The sequence below is a fragment of the Archocentrus centrarchus genome, chromosome 18 (assembly GCF_007364275.1).
Source record: "Archocentrus centrarchus isolate MPI-CPG fArcCen1 chromosome 18, fArcCen1, whole genome shotgun sequence".
Classification (NCBI taxonomy): Eukaryota; Metazoa; Chordata; class Actinopteri; order Cichliformes; family Cichlidae; genus Archocentrus; species Archocentrus centrarchus.
Window position 1 is genome coordinate 21,472,699 of NC_044363.1, and position 19,403 is coordinate 21,492,101.

General features: G+C 40.7%; 1 protein-coding gene across 1 annotated transcript in view; it reads left to right on the forward strand.

The window, feature by feature from the left end:
• pcdh7b (protocadherin 7b) overlaps positions 1-14,411 on the forward strand; it is a 113,981-nt gene extending 99,570 nt beyond the window's left edge. The window contains exons 2-3 of the mRNA XM_030754150.1: positions 9,346-9,364; positions 10,606-14,411. Coding sequence (XP_030610010.1) covers positions 9,346-9,364; positions 10,606-11,078 — 492 coding nt within the window. The 3' untranslated portion in view covers positions 11,079-14,411. The remainder of the gene's footprint in view (positions 1-9,345; positions 9,365-10,605) is intronic.
• Positions 14,412-19,403: the final 4,992 nt, after the last annotated feature.

Consider the following 19,403-nt stretch of genomic DNA (forward strand, 5'->3'; position numbering starts at 1 on the left):
AGTGAGAACTCCAGGAGGACAGGTGTCACCGTGCCTCATTCATCTAAACCAGAGATGTCAAACTCATTTTACATGGGGGGCCAGATACAGCCCACTTTGATTTGAAGTGGGCCAGCCCAGTGAAAGTCCCCTTTCTGTCAGTGCAAAGAAGCTTAATTACACATTTAATCTTTGAGATATCTTAATATAAGAAAAAGAAGTGCAGTCTCAAGAGGACAGCTCAGTATTTTTTTTTCTTCATGATAAAGAAATGCTGCTGTAATAAATGAAAGAAATCTGTCAGCGTGACTCTCTGAGCTTAAATTGTAAGAAATAAACGTGTAAAAAAAGTTTTCTTAGCTCATTGAATGTCCTGTCACAGAAAATGTCCTATTTTTTATTATTAAATTTTTCTTTATTTATTGTTTACTGTATATCAGTTGTAAAATAACAAAACAACCCCCCCCCACCCCCCTAAAAAAAAAAAAACTGATTTTTTTTTTTTTTAATCTATTAACTAGTTATTATGTTGCATGTTGAATGTGCATGAATGGTCATGTGGGAGGTTGTTATCGATAAAGATAAAACTGTAAAAAGTCAAAAATGTATGCCTTCCTTCATGTTTTCCAAACCTGTCCAGTGGGGCCAGATTGGAGTCTTTGCCGGGCTGATTCTGGCTCCCCCCGGCCTTATGTTTGACTACCCTGAACTTAAACGATTTGTCAGCCCTTTATAAATCCCAAATATTCACATGCAACAGATATCTCAACCAGCCCCACCATCCCTCCTCTTTTTTGGATGCACCGAAATCTGGAGGTGGTGTGACCCACAGTTGAGTCTCAAGTCAAAAGATAGAGAGTGAATAAGGAAGGTGACAGCACGATGCCTCACTGCAGTAGCAAATCCAATATATTGCTGCAGAAGGGAACAAACTGTGGCCTATCTGTGAGATAGTCTATAATCCAGGACACCTTTGCGTTATCAGGTTGTATCGCTGTGAGCTTCTGCCTGAGCAAGAGTGGATGGAGAGTGTTTAAGGCACTCAAGAAATCAAAGCTTTCCATTCCCACTGAGCTCTTCTGTTGAAATGAGTGACTTTTTGTCACTGCACGGCATATCTGGATATGTCTTGATATGTTTTGTACTTATGAGCAGCACGCAGATGTGGCTTATTAAGACCTTTTCACTAGAATTCTGGCATAGTCTAGGATGAGGCCTTAATGCTTGTCACTGAAGCCTTTGCTTTCATTCTTGAACACTCAAACACTGCGGGAGGTTTTACACAGCAGAGGCACCCTGGACAGACTCAAGGATACATTAAAAAGGTGCTGGAGAACCTATTTGCTGACTGGCACATCCTTTTAGCACTTTCATCAGGGGCTGCACTGTGCACAGCCATTTGTTGCAGTTTGTTTTTTAACCTTCCCAGTAGGTGTTCTGTCTGCTCTGCGGGGGAAATTCTCCAAAATCTGTCTGATCGGTTGTTTGGTGTTCCAGGTCATTAAAGTGTATGACTATGTCTTGTAGCGTTGGTACATTCACATAGCTTAATAGTCTAAGATGAGGGAAAGGAAAAATAGCCAAAATTTACATAAAACCACCCAAAGATTTTTTTAAAAGATGAGATCTTAGGGGCACAGCAACATGTGTCCCATCCAATCAGATGTCATTATAATATCATTTTGCAATCTTTATTTTAAAGTAGTAAATTTCAAATCTGCCATTAGTTTGATTTGCACAGTTATCACAACCCTCTCAAAATTATGCTCGGCAGTAGGCGCAACTTCCAAAAACAAATGCAACTTTTAATCCTCCTTAAATCAGCAGAACTTGGTCAGCTCTGTTTCCCCTCAGAGTTTTTACAGGAAACACAAAAGTCCATCATGTTTTCAGGACCTGCTGAAACACAGAAAACAAATCCCTCTGGGAAACGCAGGCCCCGGATAATTTGCCTTTCCTGCCCCGGAGTGGAGCTCACTTTGCCTGTTTATGAGCCTGCATGGTGAAAAACTGAAAGCCTGTCCCTTTAGGTCAGCATAATTACCCCCTCCACATTTCTACCACTAGCTTTCCATTAAGGTGGTGACTCACCATGCCCAGCTCACTCTGGCCTAGAATGTGCTAGCAGCTGAGAGCTAATTACCACACACAGGATGACAAGAATGGTAGATAGTAGGTGTTATTTGGCTGACTCACAAGCTAACTAGCTTGCCTGCCGCCGCTAATTACTTATTACAAGTGGAGCCTTTGTTTTAGACGTTTCGTGTGGAGATTACATTGGGAGGACACTTACATGTATGTGTTTTTTTTGCGGGGTTTTTGTTTGCTGTTCCAAATAGGTTTGTTGGGTCATTTATTTTTGAAATAAATATTATGCAATGCATAAACACAATCTGAGATATGTGGGTCACACTGAATCTTTCCAGTAAACAGCATAAATAATGAAATTCTGATGCAAATTTGCTGCTAACATGCGAGCGTCTTTGCCAAGTGGTGTAATATTGTACTGTCTTACAGAATGCACAGCTTAGCGTTGACTGTGTGCTGAACATGAAATATGTTCTGCGTAGTCTCCATTCGTTTTACCCGTATCAGATAACAACCCCACCCCCCCACCCCCACCACCACAATTCCTTTCATATGTTTTTTTCTTTTTTTTCAAATGACCCCATCTTCTGAGCATCACCCTGCTTATAATTTGCAGCTCTTTCTCCATGTAGACTTACAGTATGTCCATAAAAACCCCCATGACTTAGATGTTTTCTTTTATTAGTACATTCACTAAGTAAAAAAAAAAAAAAGCACAAATCACACATTTTTTTTTCCTTCTTCTTTTTAAAAAAATTTTTTTAGGGAGGATTTAATTGAAATTGTATTTTGACAAATAACCATTTAATGGTGTAAAACAGGCTATTGTGTGAGTGTGCCTGGGAGTGTGTGATAAGAGTAACAGTGGAGCAGAAGCAATGACACTTCTTTTTCTAAAGACTGGAGAGAGAAAAAGAGAGAGCGAGAGAGAGAGGGGTAGATGGCATATAAGTGTGTATGCAAGAGAGGAGAATTTACAGAAATAGTAAACAATAAAAAAAACACACATTTTTAACTCATTAACCCTTCACTTACACTCTCACAGTTGCAAGGCCTCCTATTTTCGTTCGTCCTGTCAGTCAAATACGCTGTGCTTGTCTTCTTGTCTGCGGCCAAACGTCGACACACTGTAACGCTTCGTGCATGCAGCACTGTGAAGTTTGCAACAGCGTCTGCGCGGAGCGACACTGAGCCCAGGCTGCCATGTTGTTTTATTGGTTGCTAGCAGCGATGCATGTGTGCACCATGGCAGAGCAGCTAATTCTAATCCTTATGGGGCTTCCAGAGTATTCTGTATAAGCTGAGAGTAGCACGCTGTAGAAAAGACACATAAACGGGGTGTGGGGGGTTAAAACAGTACTTTATTTTATATTGTAATTGGGTGTTTTTCAAGCATAAAGCAATTGCATATAAAAATGTGTGAGTCGCAGCTTGTAAAGGTGATTATAATTGTTATGCTACAGTGATAATATGAAAGTCCGATGAGAAAATCCCCTTGTTTTAAGAATCTGTGGAAACTCAAAAGATAGGAAGCTTTCTGAGTTGTTTCAGTAGACTTGTGTGAGTGTGTGTATGTGTGTGCGTGTGTGTGTGTGTATGTATGTGTATGGCAGGAAGCCAGCATCATCAGTCTTATTAGGAGCGTGGATGAGTCACTACCCTCCTCTCCTCGCCACATCATCTTGCAGTTCTTCTCCTTATAGATAGTTGGGTCGGAAGTGCACAAATGACACAGTTTGTTGCGTCTACATTTATGCTTTTACCTGAGAGAGACAGCGAGAGAATATGCTTCCAGCAAACATGACAACCACCTGCTGTACAAGAGGCTTTGCCTGTGCTTGTGTGCGCACTGGCAAAAGGCTATGCTCGCAAGATGAATGAGGGAGCTTGACATGCTGGGACACTTTATTTATGGGGGTCTTTGGCTTTGAGTGCTGAGTGTTCAAATGGGCAGAGAGAGGTAGAGACCCGGAGAGGGAGGACACGCGTGGAGGGTAGGGGAGAGCGCGCGCTGCATTTGATAATTGGCTGAGAGATCGTCACCAGAATGAAATTATGCTAGTTAATCTCTCCTCAATTAATTACCTCAGGAGCAAGCTGCAGTACATTCATTATTCCAGAAAGAGTATTGACCCTGCTGAAAGAGAAAAGCAGCCATATCATACCCATACCCATACTCGCAGCATTATTGTAATGCTTGTTAGTGTATAGACTGCAGGTTGCAGCATTAACGAAATGGAAGCGATGACATCATCTACCTGTCTATGCAGTGACCCAGAAAAATCCTCCTATGAGTTCTGGATGACGTGATTTGTGTGTGTGTGTGTGTGTGTGTGTTTTTTTTTTTAATGTTTATGTTGTTTACCACAGAGGTTAGGTATCTAGGGAAATTAGGAAAAAGGAGGTTACAGCTCATTACGAAACCCCCTCAGAGTTTTATGTTTAGGTTCAAGTGTATGTTTTCTCTCACTCACTCTCCCTCTTACTGTTAGCTCCTCCTCAAGCCGGTCTTGCACCTCTCGAGGCCTGGTGATGATGGTGGCGGCGGGTGTTTCCAGAATATTCCTTCCGTTGCACTTGCCAGGTAGTAAATACTTCAAGAGGCTCGTGAAGTGCAGAATAGATCACCTGCTGCCACATTCAACAGCGTCCCTCCAGCTGGCGCAGGAGCAGCACAGCTAAAGCAGAAAGGTTGCCGCGACACGGAAAGATGTCGCTTATGAAGAAAAGGGCAAATGTGGGTCAAGAAGACTCATGAAGAGAGCTCGACTTGCATAAAAGTACTAATAACACTAATAGTTATTTCTAGAACAGTAATTACAGGATGGAAAATTTGTTATTTTATGCTCTTTCGATCCACGCGGCCTCCTACTTACAAGATTTTAACTGGGGGTTAGATGTCGCTGAAAAGAAATCCACTGTTGATGTTAATGCCATCAATTAATGCTGCTGCTAGCGGTGCGCACCATGTCTCGGGTTCTCAAAGGTCATTACTCCCTAGGACTTCCCTTTTTGTTCTCATTTTCCCCTGCACCACTGCTTATCTTCCATCCCTCCTTAATTGTCTGGCAAACATCTCAGCAAGAGAAAGACAAATATCGCTTTTTCCTGTGGATATTGTTCTGTCTGAACTTGCCGTCGCCGCGTTAATAATTTAGCACCTATTCTTTTTCTCGCCGCTCCTTTCGCTCAGGAACATTTCCTCCCTCACCTTATTTTCTCCTTTTAGACCGCTCTCGCTTTCTTCTTTTCCTCCCGTTTCCGTCCTTTTATTCCCCCAAGCCACCTTTAGTTGTGTCTGCGCGTGTATCTGCAGCCCGAGCTGTCTGCCTGTCTGTCTTTGATGCCGAGGACCTCTCAGCTTCAAGGCAGTGCCACAGGGGCCCTGCAAAAGTGAGACCGCCAAACACAGAGACTTGCTCTGTGCCATAATTAGTCGGCAAGTTTTCAGCTAATTAAACGGGACCCTATTAGAGGCGCGAACGAGTAGAGAGAGGGAAACAAGAAAGACGACTGCTGAGCAACTGTGGGGAGAATGCTAGCTCTCTTTGGTGTTGTTTTTGGCTCGAGCTTCTTCTCTAACTTAGGCTCCTTTTGTTCCAGTTTTTGTCTCCTCGTATCTCTTTTCATTTGTCTCCTTTTTGTATTTTTCGCACAGATACCCGAGTATTTGTAAAAGATGCTCCAGTGACACATGTACACTGTCACTGTAGACTGCGATTGCGCTGCTGTGCAAAATAGTCATGTCAATACAGGGAGGCCTTTATGAGGACTAAAGGGCAGTAACCCTCATGTCTAAGCTACACTGGCTGTTCACACACAGACACCTTATTCATGCTGCTCTACCCAAGCCCTGACGTCTTTCTCTTTTCTTGTCTTAATTGAAAAATTGAAATCATGTGGATTGGTGTAAATGGCATTTGGGAGGTTAAAGGCTTATTTTTTTTTAGCCTTCTTAATAAAGGGAATGAGATGGAAGCATATCAGACTGATTTAGAAGAGAAGTGAGTGGCGTCTTGCCTCTGGCTGCACACAGGATCTCATTGTTTGGAGGAATAGTTTGAAGCTTTAAACAGGCTAATTTAAGATCTGGATTGATAAGTTAATGTGCGCATGCTAGAGTGGACATGGAGTGGCATACCAGGAATTATTTATAGTGCAGTTCATATTCTATTTTATTCTTCTGCCCTGTCTTTTTCTCCTCCTATCTCCTCATCCTGTCTTTGCTAATGTCCTCAATTCTTTCTCATCTCCCCCTGTCTCCCCCTGTCTCCCCTTCTCTGCTCTCCTCTGAACTGCTCTCTTTGGCAGCGTGTTTGGCCTGTGACGGCCCAGAGGCAGCCATGCTGTCTTCTCCAGTCAGTCTGCTGTTTTCCTTTTCCCATGCCCCGACCCTGCTATACTCAGCACACACAGTCTCTCCGTCCTTTATTCTCTTTCTGCCTGTCCCTCAGTCTCTACATCATGCCTGTGTACGTCTTCTCCCTCATGCCTCATTCTCCTCCTTTTCTGCTCTGACCCCTATCTGCTATCTAGCCAAGTGCAATGTCTGTCAAAGCCACGGAGTAGATACACATACAGAGAAAAAAAAAAAATGCAGGGAGGCGCATCATCTCTGTTTTATTTCCTCTTCTCTTTGTTTCTTTTTTTTTTCCCCCTTAATCCATCTAGTTCCTCTACCCCTTGCTTAGCTTTTTGGGTTGAATCTGCTGGCCAGAAATGAGAAAGCAAAAAGAAGAGTCTCAGAAAGTGTTGCAGTGATTAAAAAAAATTAGGCTGGCGATCAAACGCAGACCGGCACGTGAACTTGCTGACATGCTATAGCGAAAACGTGCTGTACAGTACTGTACAGCACAAGAAACTGTAATCTATAAAGTGTGTGCAAATGCCCAGAAGCAGTAACAGTCTGATGCTCCATATTTTTTTTTACTACCACTGCAACATCTTAGCAAGCGCTAAAGACACCGCATCAAATTGCTACTGTACCCAAGCAGTGGAGGCTCTTTGAAATACCCAAAGTGTAAGCTAGTCAGCTGATGGGGGTGGCTGACTAAAGTCCACTAAGAAAAGCCACAGCTCAGCGAGCGCAGCCGCTGGCCCACTTTCAGCCTGCTTTCTCGCACAACTGAAGAAGGTCTTCTTTTTACACTCTTTAAAATGTGTGCATAGAATGAGGCGCTGACATCTCAGAGCGCTGTCGTACAGAGGCATCTCGGTGGGTAATCATCACGGCTTTTGTCCTGTTCTGACTCTCGTCAATCCCTGAGTCATTATCGCCACTCCTCCCTTCGTCTTTCAGAAGCCTCTTTTGAGTGAATGTAAAAGAGGCCTAATGGCTTGCGTCGTGGGCCATTATTAGCAGACCAGCCTCCGCTTGGCTGCAAGTTCTTGTCTTCCAGCGATGTAGAGAGCAGGCACCCACACTATGCCACTGTTTTCAAGCTCTGGAACCCCACATAAAAAAAAAAGGTCTGAGCCCTTTGGGATGTAACCCGGGGTGGAGAGGCTTCCTTGTTTGGCTCTCAGTGTCGCAGCGAGGCTTTTTATCACGGCACGTCTGACCCACTTGCATTGTGTTGTATTGTGGTCAGCAGCGTGGGCTCGCGGGATGTTTGTGAATATGTAACAAAAGTCTGCGACTCTACTGTGTGCGCTCAAGGGCTTTTCTCTGAAGATATTTTATACGTCCTCGTTTCTGAATTGGCTGTTGAAAGGGCCAGTGCCTGTGTATGGAAGCAACACTGTGTGTCCTCTCCACTGAAACAATTATATAATATATATTTTTTTCAGATACATTTTAATGTTCGCTTTCATCATTTAGTTTTTGCATCCTTAGATATAGAGTAAGTAGGAATCAACTGACCCAGCATATAAATGGTGAAATTGAAGTCGTACTGTTTCTTTGCCTTCCCGCTCAAATAAATAAACAATCTGATGTCAGACATTAAATTTAATTTAGCATTGCCACAGCCAGTAGGTGAATGCACTGCTGTGGGCTGAAGCCGGCTCCGGCGCACTTATTTGTCCAAAGCTAAAGGACAGATGGATTTAAGTGGTTTCATATTGATGGCCTAACCTCGGGGGGGAGGTTACGCTCTTAAAGAGTGAAAGAAAGAAGAAGAAAAAGCATTTTTTTCTTTGATATAGCAGCCTAATTCATTAGCTCAGTCGGAAATGTCTTCATTTTTAGCAAGCCTGCAGAGTCAGTGGACCGCGGCTAGAAAATCAGCCTCCTTTCAGCGTGCACAACACACAGAGCGCCGGCTAACCACCTCAGCATCTCGCTGTGCGGGGCGGCAGAGATGTGATGCCGAAGCTTGGCTGCTTACCCGTGAGAGCTGGAGGTAGCAAGAGGTCGTCCCTGCTGGGTTTTTTTTTTGGGAGGTTTTTTTTATACTAGTTTGCCTGAATGTGACTGGGGTGAGGAGCCAATTGGATGAGCATTCAGGAGCAGGCCACGAAGGGGCCCCTGGAGACCTGCTGTGCATTGTGGGTAGCCTGATGGCTCAATCCTGTGTGTAAATGAGCTAGACAATCAGTACCTGGTATCCGCTTGTCTCCTTGATAGCTGTGTTTGAGGCAGAGAAAAGGAGGAAGAAAACACGCTGCGATCCAGAGCCACAGTTATCATTTTCATCACATCAGCTACCATGTAAACCGTGATTGCAGTCGCATCCATTCCACTTTTTATTTTCACACCATTCTTCTAATTCGTTTAGCTATTTACAAATCATTAAGCACAAATACTTGTATTTTGAGCCCTTTGTTTTATTTGGTTATTTGTTTTGTATTACTGAGCGGCAGTTACACTCTGAGCCATTGTCTATATATTGACTAGCATTTTACAGCTGATGTCGACACGAAAATAGACTGCAACAGTTTTTTTTTTTTTTTAACAGAGATGAGTTTCTGAGAGCATAGGAATGGCACTCTACTATCTACTACAGTACTATCAAATGCTTTGCTGAAAGGCAAATTTCATAGTGAAATAAGTGAGTCATTTGATGAGTTGAAAACCAGATCAGCGGGACTTTAGAAGACCCTCATTCTGTGTTATCTGTCTCCCCTTTCTTCGCTGTCCTTGTCTCGGCTGCATTCTGTCCTCAGTCATGTGTCTGCACTGCATAAAACTTTTTTCTGCTGCTGTCAGTGTGTCTTTCAGTTACAGCTTGAAGGCTGCTCAAGGTTTCTCATGCAGTACATATATATATTATATATAAATAAGTGACATAAAGACATAAAGATTGATTTCTATTCTATTTTCTTTTTCTTTTACAGGAGAAAAAGAGCATTAAAAGTAAGCCATGGTCCAAACTCTTTTCTTTCTTTTCTTTTCTTTTTGCTGTTCTTGTTGTTGTTTTTATTATAGGCAAAGGCATGCTTGGCTTGGTTTGCACTCACCTTCGCTTTTGCTTGATTTTTAGGTTTCCATACTTTCCATCAGGTCATGAATAAATTACATCTAACATAGCATCTCAGTAACACTGGCACTTGTATTAACTTTGGCACTGTGGGCTGTGGAGCAGACTCCTGCTTTTCTTCCTTCCTTACAGTTTTGGTCTCATATTGAACCAATTCATTAGCTTTGAGTTGCATTTGGGTTAAATATTTCACATAGTTCACTGTCTGACAGTAGTCATTATCAGAAGGGTATCTGTCAAACCTGTTGTTCTGATTTAGCACTGTAAGCACATAATTTGCTTTCTACAGTAATACAGTAGACGTAGTTAATCTGAGGCCAGCGCCCTACTAGGCAATTGGTTAAGACTCCTATTATGGAATTTAAGAGGATATCAGAGCGCCTGAGCCACGCAAAGCTACTAAGCTACTTAGATCAGAACGTGATTACGGTCTGCCAATCACCAAAATAAGAAAACAGGGAGTTGTTGGTGCTCTCTTCTCACAAACATTCTCACCCGCACGATTATTAGAGACACGCACAGAGCAGACCTAATTGTGCATCCTAAACACAAAAGTACAAACTGACCTCTTGCCTTCTATCTTCATTGCTGGTCCCCTCTCTTCCCTTCCCCTCTCAAGGCAAGCGCGTTTTGAAGCATGACATTATTTCAACTCTGATTCATGCCACTGTTTTTTTTTTTAGTTTGGGGCTGTTGTCGTACCAGTGGAGTCTTCTTTGTTTTTTGTTACTTTTTTCTGTCATGTGGTATGGGTTCTGCATGAAAACGAGAACGGCCTTTCTCTGGAAAAGCTTTAATGGATTCACTAGTGATAAAAATTGGAACCTGTATTAGCCCTAGAAGTGGGTGCCTGGTAACCATCGTGACCAGTTTTTATTGTTTTCTACTTTCTCCATTAACATTCAGATGCGTTGATGACCTCATTAGGGAAAACTTAACAGATTCACGCATCGAATGAAGGAATTCATAATAGCCAAGTCATGTAACACATACCACAAACAAACACTTAGTGGCAGGCAAGTGTACCATTACCATTGTTAGCTTAGCATTAAATATCCCACTTTAGTGAAACCAACACTGTCATTTACTTTTGTGTTTTCTCTTCTGCTTCTTTTAGACTCCCGGCCCTTGCCTGACGTAGCCATGACTGGCAAGTGCACCCGGGAATGTGACGAGTATGGCCACTCGGACTCCTGCTGGATGCCTGTGCGCACGTCGCCCGAGCGACGGCCATCCAAGTCAACCACCACCCCCCAACAACCAAAGCTTTCCACTTTCATGAGCGGCAATGGCAGTGGCAGCAGCAGCGCCGAGCAGCCCGGCAGCCAAGAGACCCTCGCCATGGCCGCCATGGCCAATGGAGACCCCACCGCTGCTCACATGATGGGTGACCGCAATCGCAACCTGCTCAACAAGAAGATGGCCTCCTCCTCCTCCTCCTATGAGGCCTTTGGCTCGCCTTCCTATGGCTCGCCAGGAGCCGGGGAGGAGGTGCTGGGCCACCCCACTGAGGAGATCCCCCTTGCACCCACTGGGGAGTACAAGCCCACATCCTGTGGTACTCTGACGCGACGGGAGGTGTATCTGTGAGCTGGAAGGGCTAGACGCACTTCACGTGTCACAACATGTGGCATTCAAACACAACAATAAGCATAGCTGCTTACCCACCACCATTACAGCTCTAGAAGCTTTTAGCCAGCCTTGTTCCATGCAAGGTAGGACTAAACTTTCTCCAAAGACTTTTACGACAGCTCCTTAATGAAAAATCTATGTGGATATATAAACATAGTCACCATTTTTAAAGTGCTAATTCCGGCCATGACCTGGACGAAAGGAGGAGGAGGAGGAAAAACTGAGGAGGGCACTGATAACTTTCTGTGAGGTTGTTCTACTGGTGAGTCGGGCTCTTAGGACACAGTCTGCTGCCTGACAGTCAGTCTGTACAGTAATCAACTCATTTTACACATACAGTACATGCATGCATTAACCCCTGTTTCCATTAAGGGCCCCATTCCCTGAAGATGACATTATACAAAAAGAGACCTTTTCTTTTTCTGTTGATGTTTTTTTTTTTTTTTTTTCTAGAAACAAAGCTGTACATGTAGACTATTTTGACTTTACAGTGTGTCTGGATATGCCTTTTTTTATTTCACAACAGTGTCTGGACATGATGTTCTGCAGCTGAAGTAATATATTGGACAAAAATGGTCTCATGGTGTCATATAGACCACGGATTCTGTCATCTTTACTGTTTGTGATAAACGTTGCAGACCAAAAGTCAACTGCTTTTGAATCTTATAAGGATGGGAAAGACTAAGCTTTAAATACTAAGTCGTCTCTTGATATGGAAAATTGTGGATGGAAATGGGAGCCAGTGCAGTTTGCTGCAACAACACCTTGGTTAGACTACAACCCTACTGGTAGACTACGACAAACTTTTGATGACTGACTCTAACCTACCAGTGTGCACGCTCTTTACAGGAGTCACTCATTGTACATAAACATCAGATCGCAGCGACAGTGCTAACCGCTCTCATTCCCTTTTGTCTCGCTACCTTTCCTCAGTCTCTCGTTCTTTGTTTTTGATTGGCGAGATCGAGACCCAAACCCTCCTAATAAATGCAAGATCTTACAGCCATCACCTACAATTGCATTGGCTAGAACAGCATGTGTGTCCACAATTGTACATTTCGGATTACCTTAGTGGGATGCTAGTATTTATACAAAGTTGTGATACTTACCCTGTTTTTCTCAAACACACACGCAGACACACATATACAGAAGCAGAAAAGGCAGATTCGTTTAACTGAGGCCGGTGGCACCGCTACACTGACTCACTGAAAATCCTGGGTAAGCACAGTGTGTGGCATGAGATTAAAATTGTCAAGGTTCAATGGAAACTGTATGTGTGTACTGGCCAGATATGCAGTATATAGTGTGTTTGGCCAAGTTGGTTCTAAAACAGCTGCAAGTACAGCTTTTTTTTTTTTTTTTGAAATGGTTATTTCATTTTTTTGTTGTTGTTGTTGTTGTTGTGTGATAGGACTGAGCAATAAATACCATAATGCACATGTGACCAACAAGCATCAACTTCTCTTTCTCTTCTTCTCAAGCCTTCGAGGTGACATTAACCCACACACGTCTGTCTGATAGTCTTTTTAGCAGTAGTAGATGTCGCTTTCCTTAGTACACGGCGATGGCTCTTTGAGCATGAATGTAAGAATCAGCTCAATGGAAAAACAATCAAAAAGCAACGTCTGAATGAGCAGATTCCAGCAGGTTTTTGGATTACATGCTGAAAAATTTGGTGTCACACCGAAACCAAAGCTTCACACGCAGGATGAAGCATTTCCTTTTCACACGCAGACACACACAAAAAAAAGAAAGGACTTTGCTTTGAGTATACAGTACAAGAAGAATTTTGTTTTTAATGAAGGTTTGAGCTTGAATGATAAGAATGTGATGTCTCAACAAAACATCCATTCCACCCTCAGAGCTGATGCTTTATGAACACTTACACACAGACACATAACAATGTTGAGATGTTGTGCCTCCCTGTCTCCAGTGACTTTTTCTTTTCTTTTCTTTGTTTTTTTTTTTGGTTTTTTTTTGCAGCTCCAGAGGTGCAAAATCTCATGACTGTAATAAAGCAAAAGATGCAATGGAACTTTTTGTATGTTAGCAAAACCCCTTTGGTTTGACCGGAGATGCTTTTTCTTGCATTCCGGCAATCTATAGTCTGTAAGTACTACTTGTTGTTTGAAAGAAAGTGCTCCTATACTTATCAACTGTATACATAAATAATTACTTTTTAACTGCACGTTTAATGGGAACTTACTTCACTTACTGAGAAGGAAGAAGAAAAAAAAACTGTAAAACGAAATGTACAAAAAAAAAAAATGTTATCCCTGTAAACATAGAAGTTCATCTTTTTGCTCGCTTTTGTTATACCTAAACCCATGAGTTGTGTAATACAATGTAGAACATCAATTTGGACTATGCTGTTGATTTTTTTTTTTCCCATACATTTTTCTTAATTTCATCATTGTTTCATCTCATATCACAACACAAACCCAAACCTTTCATGTGTTTCTTTTTCATCAGCTTTGTACTGTAAGGTTGTGATTTATTTATTTTTATTTTTTTTAAATCTTTATCTTGTGTTTGCTTTTTTTTTTTTTTAAACTCATACAGTGATTTGCTACACAATAACCGTCAAAACCGTGGAAATGATCATGACAGTATACTATGTGTTTTTTCTTTATCTGGTGCCACTTTGTATATTTAGAGTGCTTCTGAAAAAACAAAAAAAAAAAAAAAAAAAAATAAAAAAAAAAAAAAAAAAAAAAAAAATGAGAGTGAATGCAAATATGCAATTGTGCCTTTTTATACCAATCGGTATGATTAAATGTTGGTTTGGAATGGTACATAAACAATTACGTTGACATGCTCACAAAAATAAATGGGGTGGCATTTAAGGACTGAAAAAACATTTGCATATCTTAGATGAAATCCCATGATGTCAAAGGCTTGTTGAAGGACGACCAGTCAAATGTCAGTGAGCCTGTAGGTCTAATAGTCAAGTGGCTATTGCTCTTTGGGTTCAATTACCTTGTTGAAATATCCATTCCTAGCTTAGTGCATTACCGAATGAGTGCAGGTACATTCAAAAGTTGCTTGTTGGTAGAAATAATAAACGATATAATGGATTTTTTTTGTCGTGTTCCACTCATGTACGTGTGTGACATCAGAGGTCGAGTAACCTTCTTTGTGCATGAAACAAGCTCTAGGACTGATTTTAGAAGCTTAGCGAGATAGAGAGCGGGAAAAAGAAATTTGAAAAAAAAAAAATGCTTGGAGACATTTGACTGCTCAGAGTTGAGGGAGCCTAGAGATAAAAATGCTAATGTGACGGTTTACTAGGAGTGGAAGTGGGGGGGGGGGGGGGGGGGGGGGGGGGAGCTGCAAGGTAGAGTGGCTGACAGAACACACACCTCAGGATGTGCCATGCAACACAACACTCATACAGACAGATTTACAGTCTATGCATATCAGTAGATAATGAAACCCAGTTCCACAAGTAAGCGCAGTGCAGGGTTTGCTATGATGTTGCAAGGTTGCAAAATCTGAGATCAGATAAAATGAAAACAAAGACTCTGTAGAGCAAACCTCTGAAACAGAAAAGGTGATAGACTGTATTAACTGCGGTAGGGGCACAGAAACCTGGATAATAGTGGGTAGTATTAATGTTAAAATTCTCTTTTTAGCATTTGACAGAAACCATAAGAGTATAACATCTGCCATTAAGACATGCGTATCCCGTTGTTACCTGAGGTATGTGTTCAGTCTGCGCTCTCATCTATACGTATAGCATTCACAGTGTGTAATGAGATTTGTAATATTAACCATTACTATTTGTCCTGCGACTTGGATGTTGATATAGAAATTGAGGAACAAATTTATCATCGTTTAATATGAGTCACTATGCACGCAGCTTAGCTGAACATGGCAAAGTGTATTGAACGCAAGTCCACTTCTATTTATGAGATATTTTACATAATTTAAGTTGCTTTTGTACAGGTTTGTGTAAATAAATTGCTTGTCATTTTTGTCTCTGCAGAAATTAAAATATAACATGGTAAAACGACTGTCTTTCAAGTCTTTTTGAGTCCAATTTTTTTTATGCATGTTTAAAAAAATAATAAAAGTTGGATCATTTCATTGCTCAAAGAGCAGCTCAGTTTCACTATAATGCCATTTTAAACATATTTTTTAAATATATTTTTATATATATAACTTGGCATGAACAACCACATTCGCATTGCTGAACTCCAACATAAGTAAACACTTAACCAAACCATCAAGTAGTCACGATTAAATATTCTAAACCCATTCTATAACATTTATTAACATTATTCAAATCATTTGAAATTTTATTAACAGATTTTTTTGTTTAGGGCAGCAATTCAAGTATACAAATTCCTACCCTGTAAAGATACTTATGGCTAACGTGTTAGCAAACAGTTTCCTACCTACACACACAACAGCAGACACAGCAAGAACATGATTCATTTGGACTTTCTGTCTTCTTGCTGAAAGTCTAATAATCATCACTTGGGTCCACATTACTCATTTTACAGTTTTGTTGTTCTGACCAAATGTCTTTTGGCCAGGAGGCATGCAAATTATTCATCTGGATTTTTATTTATTTTTGTAGCTTGAAACAAAAAATGGAATTTGTCGATATGTAATCCAAAACACTGAAACTGCCGACATCTGCAGACTCCAAAAAGCTCAAGAATGAGCTAAATAAGGTAATGATTTTAACTTTGACCCTGTTTGCAATACTTACATTACACATTTGATCCAGTTGTCCCATTAAACATGTTCATTAGGGCAGCTCAAAGTTACAAGTACATTTAAAAACTGATTACAAAGTAGTATTGAGAACTGCTCGATAGGATGTAAAAATGAAAACTAAAGCTTGTAAATTTGTATCTTACAAAGAAGAATAACAGATGCAGCAAATTCAGTTTGGAAGTTTAGTCTGCTATTCACAGAATTACAGTAAATGTCCACGTGACATTGGAACTGTAATAAGCAACGCTCCTTGTTCGAAACGCCACTTGTTACATTTAATTACTTTGTAATTACCTTAATAACAACTTTAAAGACGGTTTCAAAAGTTTATGTGACTGACTGTAGTAACATTAACATCTGTAGATGTTTCATAATGTTTCAAATTGAGCATTTTGTATTCACATTTTCTCTGCGCAGTAATGTCAGAACCCTTTTCTTATTTCACAGGTAAAATATTGTCAAGTTTCCAGCCATGAACGGCATTATTGCCCTTGTCTATCAAAGAAGTCAGTCTTGCATGGCAAAAAGTTGCAAAGCAATTAAGCCACTGTTTCAGTCCATATAAAAATATATTTTTATGGTAGTTTCACATTTTAATTGTTCCCAGTAGCTGTAACTGATTACAGTCGTTTTATAATCATGTAACTTTACCACACTAACATTCCTCCTCACCACTGATAGCAGTATATTCATATATATTTTACTATAGATTTCCAATCTTGCCTCTGTGTCTGGGTTGATATATGAGGCGATTACCATCCACGTAATTAAGAGATCCATTCTAATCCTTCCCCTACGCTCTGATTAACAGACTGCTGCAGCCTCTCCTACACACTCACATTGCATAGAAAACTACAATTCACAGTAAAATTACATCCCCAACAGTTCAATAATTTGAAGAAAATTTTGTTTCTCTCAGCTGTCACAGGAATATAAGAGAACATACAGTGAAAGCACGACACACTGTAGTGTTGTGTCACATCTTTCCTGAAAATATTGGACTTGAGAAAAACATTGTTCCACCACAAAGCCGGGCAGTTTTGTTTATGTGCAACAATTACTTTTTTTTTTTCTGCGTGTTTGTCTTGAAAAGATGCCACTTCTAAGAAATACCAGGATTCAATCATGTTGATATGCAAATTGTCTCGCTCATTTTCTTGTTCTCTCTGAAAAAAAGAAAAAAGTGAATTGCCTGGCATGGGATGAACAGCGGGTAGTATTAATTTTTCTGTTGAGACGGAGGGAAATTAAGACAAATTAGAATGAATCAGAATGTAATTAATGTTTAGGCAATGCATACCAATGAACTGTTATGAGTTTTTTTTTTTTTCTTAATGATTAAAACAGTGACTGAATATTCTGAATACCATAAATAAAAATATGACGCATTGTGCAAAAATGCCTTGACATCACTGGATGGCAGGAGGCAGCAGCAACAAATGATTCATTCTTAAATGGAACATTACAGCTACAGAAAAACACAACTTAAGAATAAAAGAAAATCTTAGAAACATTTCCACTGGGTGTCAGTGCCAAACACATGCCCAATCTGCACCAGGATTCCACAAAAGATCTGCAACTTGTTCTTTTAATTTGGTAAAGTGAAAATTGTGCAGTGGGGCTGCTAGCTGTGCAATCCTGCTATTAAAGCTTTGATATGCAGGGCTCTCTGATGTGAAAAGGTTAGGTCTAACCTGGCCATCATTTACTGCTTGAATCAGAACTTCCATGATGTAGAAAAAGAGTGCAAAAGTCTGTCAAAACGTAATCTAAACAAGCAGAAATATACTGTAGTGGCCTATTTCTACTTCTGTAAAGTTGGAGAGAGATTTATGGATTTGAACTTCACTTACTGAAATGCTGTACTACTTATTTCTCTTTTATTTGGTAGACAGCATGTTGTGGAGTTGCATTTTGAGAGGACAAGGACAAAACACAAGACTGAGAAGACTGCACAAATGAATAATGCATGTTGGCACATTGTGCGTGCGTGTGTGTGTGTGTGTTCAACAATCACTGACTTTGAAACAAAACCTACACTCCTTCTAATTGGGATGTACAGTAAAGGATGTCTTTGTGATTATATTACAAAGCAGAGTTGTGGCATAGCTTCACAAGCACCTGATATTTTTTTTTTTTTTAGTTGCAACAGCAAAACATCAATATACATGCAAATTTGCCAGTAGGTCTGACCTCCCAAATAGGCTTCACTTTAGGAGTACAAGGCCTCACCAATGTGCAGGTGAGGCCTCGATACTAATCGGGCATTTGCTCGAATTGAAGGTCCACACCGCAGCGGCGTCGTGTTCAACTAGCATATGAGGGCAGATAGCACGGAGCCAGCAGGCAGATAAAACTGCAGGCACTGGAGGATAAGAAAGGGTACATCCTTAGCATTACTGCAGGGCAAGAGAAAGATAGAGAGAATATATGGTAAAAGGCACTATTCCCCACGCTCAAATATGTAAAGCTAATTAATGGAATCATTGATCACTTCTCCAACATCAAACATGAGGTATGCCATTTTAATATAAATTCCCCTTCCATTTATGCTCACTGGTGCGAAATAACGACTTAAAATCACATCAGCGAGGGGAATTCAACCATAAACCTTTGAGGAAGCTATTTGATATCCACAATTTATGACTTTTTTTTATTGTCTTTAAATTTTATTTTTCCAGGGCATCCACGGGAAATGGCATCCAAGGAATAGCAGTTAGGGCTTTGTTAAAATGATTTCTGTTTCATATTTATTTTATGAATGCACAGAGGGATTGAGGGCAAACTTTTTTTTTTATGTGTTGGGGATGGAACAATAAACAAGTTCATAAGGAAACTCCTGCAATAACTTTGATTTAATTGTGATCACATAAATTCTATCACTGTTTATTTTGCTGGCGATCACGTCCCTGAGGATGATGTCATTACAGTTAATTTTATTGCTTTCACAGCAGAGATGGACACACATGCGGTAAGTGCTTCGGCCTGTGAGCACATTTAATCCGCTGAAGTCAATGTTTTCCGAAAGAAATTCATTAATATAAGTAAATTTGTGGCCAATGATATGCATTACTGTAAAGTGGAATATGGTAGGATTACTTTTATTGCCCGGAATGCTGCTCTAGCCATAGACAAATTATGGCACGATGGGCCTCGAAAAAAAAAAGAAGAAAAAGATGCACAACTAGCATTTGAAGACAGATCCTGAACTATGAAAAGATCCACGGAAAACATCCAGTGATGGACTGGCAACCTTTCCAGAGCGTACCCACATGTTGCCAAAAGAGAGCAGGGATTGACTCCAGCCCCCTCCATGATCCTTAAGTAGATAAGCTGTTACATGCATATACATATACATATACATATAATACATAGGCAGACAGAACGTGTTGGTGCGGCCACAGTTCTTCCCATGCCTCAGAGCATTTCAGCAAAACTACATATTGACACTTGATTTCAAGGCTCACTATCCTGTGAATCCCGATGCACCATATTGAGATTAGGACACTGTAGGTGATCCTTGACATGATATTTGGCTCAATTTGGCACAGGCAT